Source organism: Plasmodium brasilianum, assembly GCF_023973825.1.
Source record: "Plasmodium brasilianum strain Bolivian I chromosome Unknown PB_00_04, whole genome shotgun sequence".
Taxonomy (NCBI): Eukaryota; Apicomplexa; class Aconoidasida; order Haemosporida; family Plasmodiidae; genus Plasmodium; species Plasmodium brasilianum.
The window spans coordinates 1-15,466 of record NW_027122922.1 but is presented as its reverse complement, the minus strand read 5'-3'; the positions used below and the strand labels follow the sequence as shown (position 1 = coordinate 15,466).

Below are 15,466 nucleotides of genomic sequence, written 5' to 3'. Positions count from 1 at the left end.
TAGAATAATAGTTCCTATAAATTCATAAAAGTACATTCAATATAAACTCTAACAATATTCAAGTTATTTCAGATGAAGGTAAAAAGCACATATCTTAATGTTTCTGATACCAGAAGGAAAAAAATCAGAAAGAAGAGTGTAATGATTAGTTTAAACGAAAAATCCATTCATGAAATATAAGGATTGAAATGAAGATACTGAAAAATTATTCCGCTTATATAATTTTTTTTATTTCTTAAAGATTATACATATTAACGTTATATTAACACATTTTTCAATAAAAATAAGAATGTTTTAAATAATATATATAAAAAAAAAAAATTATTTAATATGTATTAAATAATAAAATATTAATTTATGAAATTTTAAAAATTATTTTTTTGTCTTATTTCTTAATAGATAATTTATTTCAATGAAATCATAAGACAAATTGAATTTATAACATAAATTTTTAAGATGTATATTTTCTTTTTTATATATATGTTACGTTATTGCATTATCTAAATTGGTAACCTCATTTCCCCAATTAAAATATTCAATCGCCCATTAGTGCTCAATATAAGAATTCATTTAAATATATGCATACTTTATTATAAGTTAATTTATTTTTTTTTTTTAAATAATTAATGTCTTTATAATTATTTTATCTAATTTAATTTTAAAATATTATAAAAATATAATATTATTTTTTCCATTAAAATGAAATATATTTTTGTTTCTTTAATAATAATATCGTTATTAATGTATTACTGGAAAAAAGGAGTAAAATTATATATTTTAGTAATTTACTTTGACTTTATATTAATATAAAGGGAAACACGTTATTATGAATAAAAATCTATAATATATATATATATATATATATATATTTTAAAAAGATTATTGAATCTGTTTCTAACCTAATATGTAACTAACAGTTATAACATAATATTTCTTGGATTAATAAGAAATATTGTAATAATATATTAATATTGAATAATTGTATAATCCAGTGTTGCACTACACTTGGTTATTAATAGTTTATTATATTCCTTATATTAAATTATTTATATTAAAAAAAATATACATATATATATATATCTTCTTTGAGAACCCTTATATTAAATATGTAGTCAATGCTGCTATCTAAAATAAAATGTGAAAATATATTTGAGTACTTATAAAATATGATCATTTTTGTTTAATTAATACTAAAAGGCAATTATAAACAATTATATAGCTTTAATTTGAATAATTAGATGTTCATAAATATATATATATATATATATATATACGCAATAACTTTATTATTTTTATAGGTCTATAAAAGGATTATATGATATTTATGCATATATAAAATTTTAATATTCATTTATAATATATTATTAAAGATATTATAATCATAATGAATTAACAAGTATATAATCTTAATATTTATATTTCTTATTTTGTTATTATAGTTCTCATAAAAATTCTAACTAAATTTTCTTGAACATTTTTATTAATTTTATAAAGGTTCACTATATATTGTATTAATAATAAAAAATTAACCATGATATTATTATTCATACAAGTTGAATAATATTAATTTCGCAATATAACATAATAATGCATATTTTATATATAAAACTCATGCATAAATGAATTTCATTAAGATATTTTTTATCCACTTTTATGATTTATTCTATGGAACTCATGTTTACAGGTCATAAATAACAATACAAATTAAGATTTATAATAAATTATTACTAGAATAATATTGAAGTACTAATAAGTGCTACAAGGAACTATTAACATAAATGTATTTAAATTATTAACAATTTTATTAATAAAAAATTCCATGAACATTTTTTTTACATTCAAATCAATTTTGTTGTTCTTAAAGTACAAATATACATTATTCATAAATAAATATAATGTTTATTTATAATTTAGTTAAAATTCATAAATTTTTAAACAGAAATATTATAATTATATTTATTATACAATTTTACATACATATGGTATTTCCATTAAATTTTTATAAATATTTCTGCATATTTTATCCTACAAATATTCTTACAATAAAAGTGAGGTTAATATCTATATAACATTTACTATATAGTAAATAAATATAAATGAACAATTTTAACCAATTAATTATCAATTTATTATATAGCAAAATAATTAATAAATAGCAAACTTATTTATACATACTCAAGAAATATTTTTAAATTATAATATATAAATGATATGTGAAAAATATTTAATAAGATTTTAATATTTTATTTTAAAATAAATTATATAATTTTAACAAATAATTTCTCAATAATTCATAATGGTTATTCTCTTTTTTTATATTACAATCTTCATTCCGCTGCTTTATTGTATTTCGGTGATCATGTATTTTTATCTTGCTATATGTATTTTATTATTATATAATGTTATTTATATATTAATTGCATGTTAAATTATAACTAAAATGTCAATAATGTATATATACATTAATCTTGTAACATTTTTAATGTTTATATATTTTTTTAACTATTTGTTTTTATTTATTAAAATATCTATTTTAATAGTAATAATATTAGAAAAAAACTTCTGCTTTCTTAAATTTTTATATCTAATGTTATTTCTTAAACTGTTGTACTATTAATAATAAAGGCATTTAATCTTATCATTATAGAAGAAAATAATATTTTATATCATTAAGATAAAAAACATTTTAATTTATATTATATGCTACAACAATAAATGTAATCTCAAATAATATATATATTATAGTTAATAGGTTTTTAAGGATTTTTGTTTTTTAAATATATAAGTCCTTAATATTGTATACACTGCTCATTATATATATTCTATTAAATAATTATTATAATGTATATATTTTGTTCTTTTAATAATTATGCTTATAGCAAATTGTTTAAATAAAAAATTTATAAGATTTTAGTTAACTTCAAAATATTTTTCTTTATTTTGAGAGTAAAAAAGTAATTTAAAATATTATATATTTAAAGGATAAATTATGCATATACTTCCATGTACTTTTATTATATTCTATCCATTTTCATAAAAAGATTGTAAGAACAGCTTACTAATATTCATATGAAATATATAATTATAAAAAAATATTTTGAAATAAACTATTTTTACATCAATTATAATTCCATTTATTATATATTTTTTAATGTTATTTGAAATCCTATTATTTTTGTATTAATTTAATAATAATATTTTTACTCAGCAAATTTACTAAAATATTTATATTTAATGCTTTTTTACTAACGTTACTATTGAATATATATCAAAATTATAATTGAATATATAAACGTAAGAGTTTTAAAATTTTAAAGTTACAAAAATAATAAAACAAAACTATAAGTTATCTTCCGCTGTATATTAATGAAAAACTTATATAAACAAAAAGTCTACTATTACAAAAGTTTTAGCAACTATAAGTATTTGTGATATGATGGAAAAAAGAAATAAATTCTTCTTTTTCATTCAATTTTACTCATTTTACATTTTAATATGTATATACCAGAATAATTATGATCTAAAATAATAATTATGTTTAACTATTTCTATACATGTTTTTGTAAACATAGATGTTAATTTTATATATTAATATTTTTTTCATACCTTAATCCGAATATTTTAAATATTAAATGTTCACTCTAATTTTTAGACCAATATATCTGATATATCACAAAATGTGAAAATTAATCTAAGTAACTCATTCTATTTAAGAATAGTAAGATTATTAAATGGAGAAACAGATATACATACCAAAAAAGAAGGCTTATCCTTAAAAAAAAATGTTTCAAAAAAAATTTCAAGAATAATCTGATACATTTAAAAACGATAATAACCATGAAAAAAAACCTAGAAAGCTAAAAATAAAATCATTTAAAAAGTAAAAAAGTATATTATCATCCATTCTTAAACCAATAAAAAAATTAGATTGATTATTTGAAAAAGAGGTAGTTAAACTATTTGATGCTGAATATAAACGATCCACTAATTCTAGATTGACATTTGAAGCACAATTTACAAGGTTTCTTTTGGTAATTAATCCAATTATATTATTCAGTATTATTGGAACTGCATAAATAGTAATTGTGCCTAAGGCTGATTCTACATCTACTACCATACCACTAGAAGGTGTTGGAATTCTAATAGTTAATTCACTATTTATTTTAGCAGTACTTATTTCATATAAATTATGGAAAAATATGTACAAATGTAATAAAAACAGGTTAAATTATGAAAGAGCATTACTCAACCCTCATTAGGATAATGAAATAGAATAATTCTTAGATATATTTATATCGAATGCAGATATTTTAGCATACGTTCAATATTAAATGTAATATATATTTATGTAATATAATAATTATATTTCTTTCAACATTTAAATAAGCAATTCTTTAAAAATTATACATATTTTCCCTATTTCATAAATAGAGAGTTAAAGATTTTAGTGTTTTTTTATATAATTTATTTTATACAGGCTCTATGAAAAAAAAAGGAAACTTATAATATCTTAGTTTGTTCTTATTTTGTTACATTTTATTTATATATATAGGAATATCAATAAAATATATTTTCATTTTAATTATTTGCCTAATGATATAATTTAACTAGTTGGCATATGTAATTTGAAATTTATTGTATTTTTGTTTATTATTTCACTTGTAACTTAATAAATTCCTTAAATTTTTAAAGGACTAACAAAATTTATATTTATTATTGTACTATTTATGCTAATATATTTAGTGAACATGTACATATGTGTGTTATATATTAACAAAAATCATTCTATTCAGAAAAACAGCACCGTAGAATATGGTGTGTTTTAATTATATATGAAAATGATTATCATAATAATTATTATTTAGCAGAAAAATGGATTATATGTAAATTTCAATTTATTCAAATTATATTTTTTGATCATAAGACAAATTAATATATCAGGGAATTACTTCTATAATAATTTAAACAGAAATTTTATTTCATGTTCATTTAATAAGTACACATATTTGTATGAATTCACTATTTTATTTAATTTATTTTGTTATTATTCGTTCTTTAAATTCCTATTTTTCTTCATATTCCAGAATTTTTTTTAACATTTTTGCAAAATATAGATAATTGATTCCCATGTATATATTTTACGTATCATATATATCTTTCTATTGATTTATATATATATACTATACAAGAACATTTATATATCTTGAAATAATAATATGTAACAAAAATACGAAAAAGATAAATCCTGATTTTAATATTATTTAGTAATACATAATAATTTTCTTATTACATATCAAAATATTTACGTATATATGTGTGATTTCATAAAGATTACATACTGATGCTATATTTTTTCAAGGTGTTTTGTTACTAAGAATACAAAAAATTTCTATTACCTTCATAATATATATAGTTTTGTCAAAAAATATTTTGGCAAAAACCATTACTATCTATTCTTTTCGATTACATAACATACTTTGGAATGTCTATGTAAAGACAAGTAAGTTTCATATTACATATACTAGAGAATATTAAAGCTTTATATAATAGATATATAAAACAAAAAAACAAGCGTAATAATTTCAAAAGTGTTATAGCAAGTAATATTTATAAATTGCATAAATCTATTTTATTATAAATACTTTAATTATATTTCGATCTTTTTTTTTATATCTATATAGCGCACTATATCCAATATACTATTTTCAAATATATTTCCTCTCTTTTTTGAGAGATTTTGATGTAGAACTTTTTTTCTTAGTAATAAATTTATTCTATTTCCAGAGTTTAATGGATGTTTTAAGTCTATAAATTTTTGTTTAAGTTATTCCTTATATCTTTTAATTTAACTAATCCTTCTATTTTCTTTAAATTAATATTTTTTTTCAGGTTTTCTAACATAAGTTTGTTCTTTTCTTTTCTTTATTTTCATGTTCATCACTTGATAATGTCTTTTTTTTCTTAATTACATTTTTTGATTCAGATTCTATTATGTATTATTCTAATAACACACCAATTCTGTAATGAAAAGAAGAATCTCTATTGTTATTTTGGTTTATAGTTTTACTAATTGGAAACTAAATGTAAGATTTAAAAATATATTTTATTAATTCATTATGTGTTCTATTTCGTAATAAGAAAATTTTGTTTAAAAAAATGTAACAAACAACAAAAAAAAAAAAATATATATATAAAGATAGTACAAAAAATGTATATATTGTAATTAAATCATAGAATTGTACAAGTGAGAATTTCATAAAAAAAAGAAAATTAATAAATTTTCATAATGAGAAAGGATTTATTATTATTTTCCACCTCATATTTCTATAACAATCATAAATTTATTACGGAATAAAGTATTCAGCGTATTGTGCATATTTATATTTAATTAAAAGTCATTATTTACTTTCTTATTATATTATACCCATAGTTTTTAATTCATCGAGATTTTTTATTAAACTATATATGTATATATACATATATGTACATACTGTATATTGGATGATATCATAAAGAATGAGTAAAATATAATAATAATGTAGTATCATTTCCTTATTGTTTTACTTAATACAAACATAACATATATTTAACATATTATATAAAAATTAGTTACATAGAGCAAGAATCAATTCAAAATTATACTAAAAAGTCTATTATTCTATAGAAAATAATTTCAGCAATAAAAAAATTACCATCATTTATATATAAAAAATATATAATATAGACACAAAAATATTTTATTAAATTTAAAAGAATGGATTTTATAATGTTTATGTTCATATCTTTTTTCTTTTCTTTTTTTCCCCCCTGCAACTAACAATGTTTTCTTGAATTACCGAAATATCATTAATTCTACTGATGCATGTTTTTATTTTATAAAAATTTTATGATTCTTTTGCAGAAAAAAAAATTAATGCATCAAAATAATACAGCAAACCTTTTTACATATTTGTACTATAATAATTAGGTGGAGTACTTACATTTTTATGAAATATATAAATAATAAATTACATTTAATTATTTAACAAAAATCAAAATTTTCTATTTTTTACATTTTAAATATGATATAACCAAAACTAAAGTTCCTTTTTTATATGCCGATATTAGATATCTAGTATATATCTGTCCAATTTAGTATTTACCTCTTTATTTTATTTTTATTTTGTGTACTAATAAATAAAAAAGAACATATATATTCATAAAACTCTTTAATTCTTTTTTTCTTAAATAGAAATAATTACTATATAATTAACAAATGCATAGAACTAATAAATTAAAATACTAAGTGAATAATTAAAAAATTAACCGTAAACTGTATTATTTTATTTTTAATGTTATTGACTTCTATTCAAAGATGATTTTTTTTCCGATAAATTTGTTCTTCATAAATTAACAAATGATGATGTATTTTTATCAATATCTAATATTGGATTTTTATACCTTTTATTAATATTTTAATTATAAATTTACATATAAGGTAAACATATAAAGCAAAAGTAGCAACTATTTTGTTTTTCTTTTTTTCATTTGCATAATTTCAGTATCACATTACATTACAATAACAGAATTCCCTAAATTTTTTTTCTGCTTTTTTATAGTGGATCATTCTTAATAATTAACTTTGCAAAAATTTATTTTAAATATAAATATTTATACGCTTTATAAATATAATTTTTTGTGAGTTATTTTAAAGACAGATGTAAAAAGAAAAAAAAATTATAATAAATAAATAAAATAATTCATATAAACCAATGAATAAATCTTTTTAATTTTTTATTTTTTTTCTGCTAATTTTTATCTTATGAAAAAAAAAGACATTTTTTGAAAACTACATTGAAACATGTTTAAAAAATATTTAAATTTAATTTATCAATTTCTTTTACTAATGCTTTCTCAATGGAAAAAATTAACATAAAATTTTTTAACAAATAATAATAATCTTATTATATAAAAAAAAAAAAAAATTTAATTATTTTTAAAATAAAATGTTTAATTTGATTGTTCTTTTTATTATTATATCATATTTTGTTTGTATTTTTGAAACACTTACAAAAAGACAAATAATTACAGTTAAAATTTTATGGTTTTAATATTCTTTTTGTCGCTACGTTACTGGTATTTCTGACTTTACATATAAACATACATATTCTGCTTAGAATTAAGAGAACACGAAGCTAAATTATTATACAAAATAAAAATTTCATATATTATTTATAAATTAACAATAAAAATAAATATATGTTAAATGATTACATTTTGTCATCTTAGTTTTTATTAATTACTCATGATCAAATCTATTAATATCTAATAATATATATAATGTAAATTGAATATATAATAATTTTGTTATTCATATATATATTTTTTCTTCTTTTTGATTAATAATTTTTACCAAATTCATATCAAAAATAATTACAACAGGATAGTTAGTAGAAAATTTATAAAAAAATTTCCATAATATTTTTTAACAACGGAACTATCCTTAATTGTTCTTAAAATATTTTTCGAAGGTATTCTAATGTATATTTTATTACTAGAATTTTACCTAATTTCATATCCTCCTTAAGGAAATAATTGATCAATAAATGATACGTATATATATATATATATATATATATATTTTTTAAAAATAAAATTTTTGTATGTTGTGTTATTATATTAATACAATATTACCCTTAAAATACTTATTAAATCGTTTTTTATTTTTTTCATTTGAATAATATAAATTAATAATATTTTTAATTATAGCCTTTATCAAAATATATTTTTTTTAATTGTAACTTTTTTCTTGTACTTCAGTACGCACTACAGTTATATTTTTTTTTAATAAAAAAATATAAAGACTTGTTATATCGACAAAATAGTAAATAATTAAAACAAGTTATAGATTAATCATTTACTCATACTTTTCAAAAAAAACAAATATACCTTGTAAATTATATATAAGTTTTTACAACTTCAAAAAAATACATTATAAAACAGAATGCGAAATTGCTTATCTTTTTCATTAAAGCTTTAATTTTTTCCTGTCTAATATGGATATTCAAATACGCTGATCTCGTATCATAGTAATTATACTACGATTTCTTTTCTTTTTTTTTTATTTTATGTTTCTCTATGGGAATAATATTTTATTCATATAATATATAAATATATATTTTTGGAATATTTCATATGAATCTTCAACATTACTCAGCCAACTGGGATAAATCATGGAACAAGGATTTGAACCGAAATGACATATTAACTGTTAAATTTGGAAGATTGTTAACTAGTGAAACAAGAGCATCGGATGGAGATAAATATAAATTTTTAAAAGAAAGAATAAATAATTTAAAATACGAAAGTACTGAAGCAATTGAAAAAAAAACAGCATGCATTAAAAAATAATAACCTTTTTCAAGAACAAGATAACGAATCAGTATAGGATGATTCTTATCACAATAAACTGAATTATTTAATGCAACCTAAAAAACCTCAAAAACATAAAGATTTTAATTTTAAGAATAATTTTAAAATAAAAACTCCAAAATAAGAACTTTCTGATAATATTCAGAACAATAAATACATATCCAAATCTTTAAAAAATTGCACTCAAAATATAGATCATCTGTACACCATATGAGCTCCTGGAATAAATGTAATTTTTTTAATTATGAAAACAAAAAGAATTATACTGCACATGATAAGCAAAAAAGTCAAAAAAAATACACAATTTCATACTGCCTTACTGGGTTAGCATTACCTTCAGTTTATGATTTAACTGCAAGCTTAATTGTACTCATAATTCCAGTCCTAAATCCAGTCTCTACAAGCTGGACTCTTGAGGCTCTTCGCTCTTCATTCCCTATGCATTTCGCGAACGTTTAACATGATCCTATACTTTTATTTCCTCATAATTATATCTGTTATTATTTTATATTAATATGCACTATTTATTGATATTCCTAGTAAAATTTTTTTGTTATTTTGTTCTGCTGCTTTGGATAATACAATTCTTTTAAATTAATATACATAAAATTATCTGATAAATTAATCTAAGTTTAATAAAAAGTGAGAAAGAAGTATTTACTATAAAATATTAATTTTATAAATTTATTATAATAATACGAATGTTAATAAAATTTTATATGTTCAGATGTAAAAAAATATATTCCACCAATACAATTATATAATATATTAATTTTATTTTTTTTTCATTACTTTTTAAAAAATTGTTTGTGCATAATTTTATATTTCTTGTAATATAAGTAAATTATTTGTAATTTAGTTTTTAGTTTAAATTATTCAGGTTTCAAAATTTAAGTAAAAATATACTTTCTAGTCATATATATATATCAGTATTATATAATACGTTCACTTTTCCCAAATAAATACAAAAAAAAGACATATTTACTTTTAATAAAAACCTAATTATATAGTTTCCTCAATTTATATACAAATAATAATTTTAAACCAGAACAAGATAACAAATAGGACACAATATTTTTTCATTTAAAATATAATTTATTACAGTATATCCATGAAATTATATTAATTTTTTTATTATATACTAATTCTAATTCTACTATATATATTCTATATATGTATCTATTTTAATGAACAAATATATATATTAAGCAATAATATTTAATTATTTTCAAGCAGTAATTTATAATAAAAAATTAAAATCTTTAAAACTTTCAAACTCACAAAAAAGTTAAGAACATAATTTCTTACTTTTCGTAAAAACATGATATGATATACACACATGCATCTATAAAATTACTTCAATTGTAGCTATGTTTACAAAGAACATATATCTAAAGATATTATAGTTGTTACTTCATATTAATAACTTCCTGACATGATAATACATACTAATTATTTATTTTCCATCCAACAACTTATATTTTTTATATTTTTCATTATTTATTAAGATCTTAGGAATAGTTATTATAATTATTATAGCTAATATTATTATAAGTACTCCATAAAATATTGAACAAATAAAGTGTTGTACTACAGTGGGATTACCTATGATCTCACTTAATATCCCTAGAAGCTGCGTCTGTAGAGGCTTAAGCAGCTCCAAACCTTGTAATATAGGGAATCCTATTCCAAACAAAAAAAAAAGAAAAAAAACAGCAACTGCAAATCCGTAACTTCTAAATTTTATTTTTTTTAAATTTTTATCACTAATTCTTTTATTCTGTTCTTGGAAGAGCTCATAATGTTTTTTTCTAATCCATTTTTTTTCAAAATGGAAATATTTTCTATCAGACATTCCATCATTATAATCCGTAAGTTTTGTATAGAATCTCTTCTTACTTAATGATTTATTGGGTTTTCCGTTTTTTCGTATTCCCCCTTTTTTATTATTAGATTTATCTTTATTTTTACACTCTTTATAATTTGGCATATCTTTTAATACTACAATATTTGAGCCCTTACCCTCTTTATATTCAGCTAGTAATCTATAAGTTCTTTTTTTTAAAACGCTACCAAGAGTGTAACTTTCATCCGAAGACTTGATAAACCCATTCTAGAAAAAAGAAAAATGTAAATATTTTTTATTTAATAGAATAAATAATTCCATTATAAAAAGTAGTATTTATAAAAAAAAAAAAAACACTAACAAAATATATACCCAACAATTTCCTTATATAATATTATCATACCATGTCATTTATAAAATGGCATAACCAAGTAAAAAGAATAAGCATAGAAATTTTAATTAAAAACAGAGATTTGATATTTTGTTCCTTGATATACATCTTTGATATTATTAATATATTTGGAAAAAAAAAAAAATTAATAATAATATAATATATTAATAATGGTGTACGTTAGTATATTTAAAAATAAAAATAAAAAATTAATAATTTCTTCGTAATTACTCAATGAAATGTATATAACTGTAATGAATTATGCAACATATATAAAAAAAAAAATATACATTTAAAAAGGTATTATAAAATGTTTACCTTAACAATATTTATAAAAAATAAACTTTCATTAAAATAAAATGATTTAAATTTATTAGTAATTATTCTAATACATTATTTTATTATTTCATTTAGTGTACTAATTAAATAATATTTTTGTGAATCCTTTTCATGATAAATGAAGAGAAAAAAATTTCATTTCCTATTATTTGAAAATATTTAACTTTCGATATAATATAGAATGTATACAGTATATTTGTAATAATGTATTACTATAGAGGTTAAAACAATTTTTAATTTTAATTATTTTTTCATGTTAATAATTTTTATTTTATAAACATTATATTCTTGATAAATAATCATTTTTAGTAAAATACTAATTATCGTAACGATATAATAAAAGTAATAATAATCAAAAAAAACAACATTCTGTGTTATGTAAATTATAAAAAAATTGTTAGTTACACTTTGGATACATTCCCACTTTTGTAATCAATAACACAATTAAAAAATCTTTTTTATAGGTTACCATCTTTTGTACGAATAAATATATATTTTAAAATCACTTATATATTTATTTTTTTTATTTTTCTATCATATTATTTCAAAAATATGATATTAATTTAAGTTTAATTTATACCGTTATTTAAAAAAAAAAAAAATATATTCAGGTATTTAGTTATTTTATATATTTTTAATTAATTATATGTAATTAAAAGAAATATTATTGAAGTAAAAAAAAAAAAAAATTAGAGAGAAAGGGAATGGAAAATAATGTTAAAAAAATATTTCATACTTTTTCATTATATAAAAATATATTAAATGGTAACAAATTTATTAATAATATACAGGATATAACATTCATATAACCAATTAAAACAAATAACAATATAATATACTAGTATATGTGATACATTACTTTTTCTATTAAAAATTTTAAGAAGAAATTATTATTTTTTATTTATTTTTATAAAGGTGCTAGGTGTGAGGAACATATTTTACTGCTACTCTATAATAAACCTACATAAATATATAAATAAATAATATTCTATTAAACAAACTTTTAACAACGATAATATATTGTGCTAAAATTTTTCTAAACCTTATACGTTATTGAAAAGAGAACATTAATTGTAATAATATGATGAGCACCAAAAAATATTGTAAACATCTGAAATATAACTTTACACTACTGTTCTGAAGAAGTACTATATTCTAAGCGTATATATAAAAAATTAAAAAAGAGTAAAAATAGATAAATTTATATCCCCATTTTAGAACTAAAAAAAATTAACATTATTATATTTTTATTATTTTATTGTATATATATGTATATATATCATATTTATGAACACACTTATTTCATTACTTGTTCCTTTTCTCACACTTTTCAGTTTTCGTTCTTTTATTACAGATAATGTTACTATATAATATATACAATAAACAATTTTTTATATATACAAAAACATAAATATATACCATAAAATCACTATAAAACGTAAGTGCAGTATATTATAAAATTATGTTAAATTAGATATAAATGGACTTTTGCATTTTTGGTAACACCTAAGATTTATAAATATTTTTTTTGTCCTTTTTAAACAGTATATATTTATTTATCTAAATTATTTATATTTTATTTTTAATTTAAATTTCATTAGAAAATATATTAATTTTCTTGTAAAATATTAAAATATCTACTTATTATGTGTATATAAAATAGCTTATATATGTAATCATATGTATATATATATATATATATATATATATATATATTTTAATAAAATTTACGTGCTTTTCATATTATGCCTTTTATATATATAATACATTAAAATAAAAATAGTTATGTAATAAATAATATTAAATTTCATATTATCATAATAATATTTATAAAAGATATATAGTAAAATATTTACGAATTATGAACTATTCACTTCAATATTCAATTTATATAGAATTTAATATATCATTTATAAGGTTACAGATATAATTATGTTATCTATATTTATATTTTTTATTTTAAAATAAGGAAAACTTCATAACCACCCCCTTTTTTTTTTTAATATATATGTTATACTGTTTCCGAAAAGTTCATAATATTCAATAAATACATAGACTTTTTGTGAATTTTGAAAAATCAAACCTGAGATATAATAATATATATATATTGTACAAGAGATAAATAATTTTTGCTTGAAATTGCAAATTTTCAAATATTAATATGGAACTTGTAAAAATTATATAACTAACAGCAATAGGTTACTACTTATAAAATTTATTAATGAGGTGTATGAAGCTTCTATGTTTTAATGAATTGCTCTTCTTATAAAGCATTCAGTCTAGCGGTCAAACACACGAGAATAAACATATTACAATAATATGTAGTACGAATTTGTCTAAAATTTCCAATAATTTCATTAACATTTACACTATTATTTTTCATATTTATTTTTTTTGTTGAACTACATATTATTCCTACGAAAAATAATAATTCTATTCTGCAATCCACATAATCTATTACAACAAATTATTGTTGTATTGATATCTTACAAATAACTATATTTTTTAATATTATTTAACTTCATTTAAAAAATGATACTGCTATCAATAAAAAAATAAAATAAAATATTGAAATATCTAGATGAACAAAATGATTAAAGAAATAATCATTGTTCTGAAAATTATTATACATATGTAACTCACAGTACATACTATATAGAACACTATTGTGTAAATAACTCTAATTTATAAAAGTTCAATAATAATAACTTTTGTAGTTACAAAACAAATTCCTGAACAAGTACATTGAAAGGTGTTTTAAAAAAACACCAAAAAGAAAAAAGGCACTAATAACGTTTTTTAAAATCATTACCAGAAATATAATATTTTAAGAGAATTATTCTAACAAAACTATAAAAATTTCATATATAAAGATCTTTGTTAATAAGTTTTAGAAAGATACAAAATATTAATGTACCAATATTTTATGACAAAATATAAGTTATAAGATATAAATATTGAAAATAAGAAAAATTATAGATTTTAACTGAATAACCAATATCCATATTATTGTTTAAGATATACGTTTTTAGGATACACTCTGCTTCTTGTAGGAAACAATCCACATTATATATAAATGGAAAATTAATAGAAAGGATAAAATAATAATTTGTTAATCGTTACTTTATCTATAGATGTGATGATAAAGAGAATTATCATTATATTGCATAAATATTTGTAATAGTAAGAATATATTATCATTTAATGTATAAATAGACATACATAATAATATTTTATTCTTATAATAAAATAATAAGAAATATAATAAATTACAGAACTCTAATTTTAAAAGATCCTTGCTAAATCCATACAATTTTATGTTATATAAATTACACATAAAACAATAATATATAATACATTAAGATTAAAATGTATTAATTAAAACTGTACTATAATATCATATATTTTACATTAGGATAATGTAAATAAATAAAATTCATTAAATTATGGATAAAATTATATATAAAAACACGTGTTTT

At 18.2% G+C, this 15,466-nt stretch overlaps 2 protein-coding genes across 2 annotated transcripts; both read right to left on the bottom strand.

Moving 5' to 3' along the window:
* Positions 1-3,799: 3,799 nt before the first annotated feature.
* On the bottom strand, positions 3,800-4,117 carry MKS88_000160 (uncharacterized protein; the record flags this gene model as incomplete). The annotated part of the gene is made up of 1 exon (XM_067214339.1): positions 3,800-4,117. One exon carries the CDS (start codon positions 4,115-4,117, stop codon positions 3,800-3,802), a length of 318 nt encoding a protein of 105 aa, XP_067075966.1.
* Positions 4,118-10,867: 6,750 nt separating this feature from the next.
* MKS88_000159 (fam-m protein) lies at positions 10,868-11,756 on the bottom strand (the record flags this gene model as incomplete). The annotated part of the gene is made up of 2 exons (XM_067214233.1): positions 10,868-11,524; positions 11,661-11,756. The coding sequence occupies 2 exons, from the start codon at positions 11,754-11,756 to the stop codon at positions 10,868-10,870; spliced, it is 753 nt and encodes a 250-aa protein (XP_067075965.1).
* Between the last annotated feature and the right edge of the window lie 3,710 nt (positions 11,757-15,466).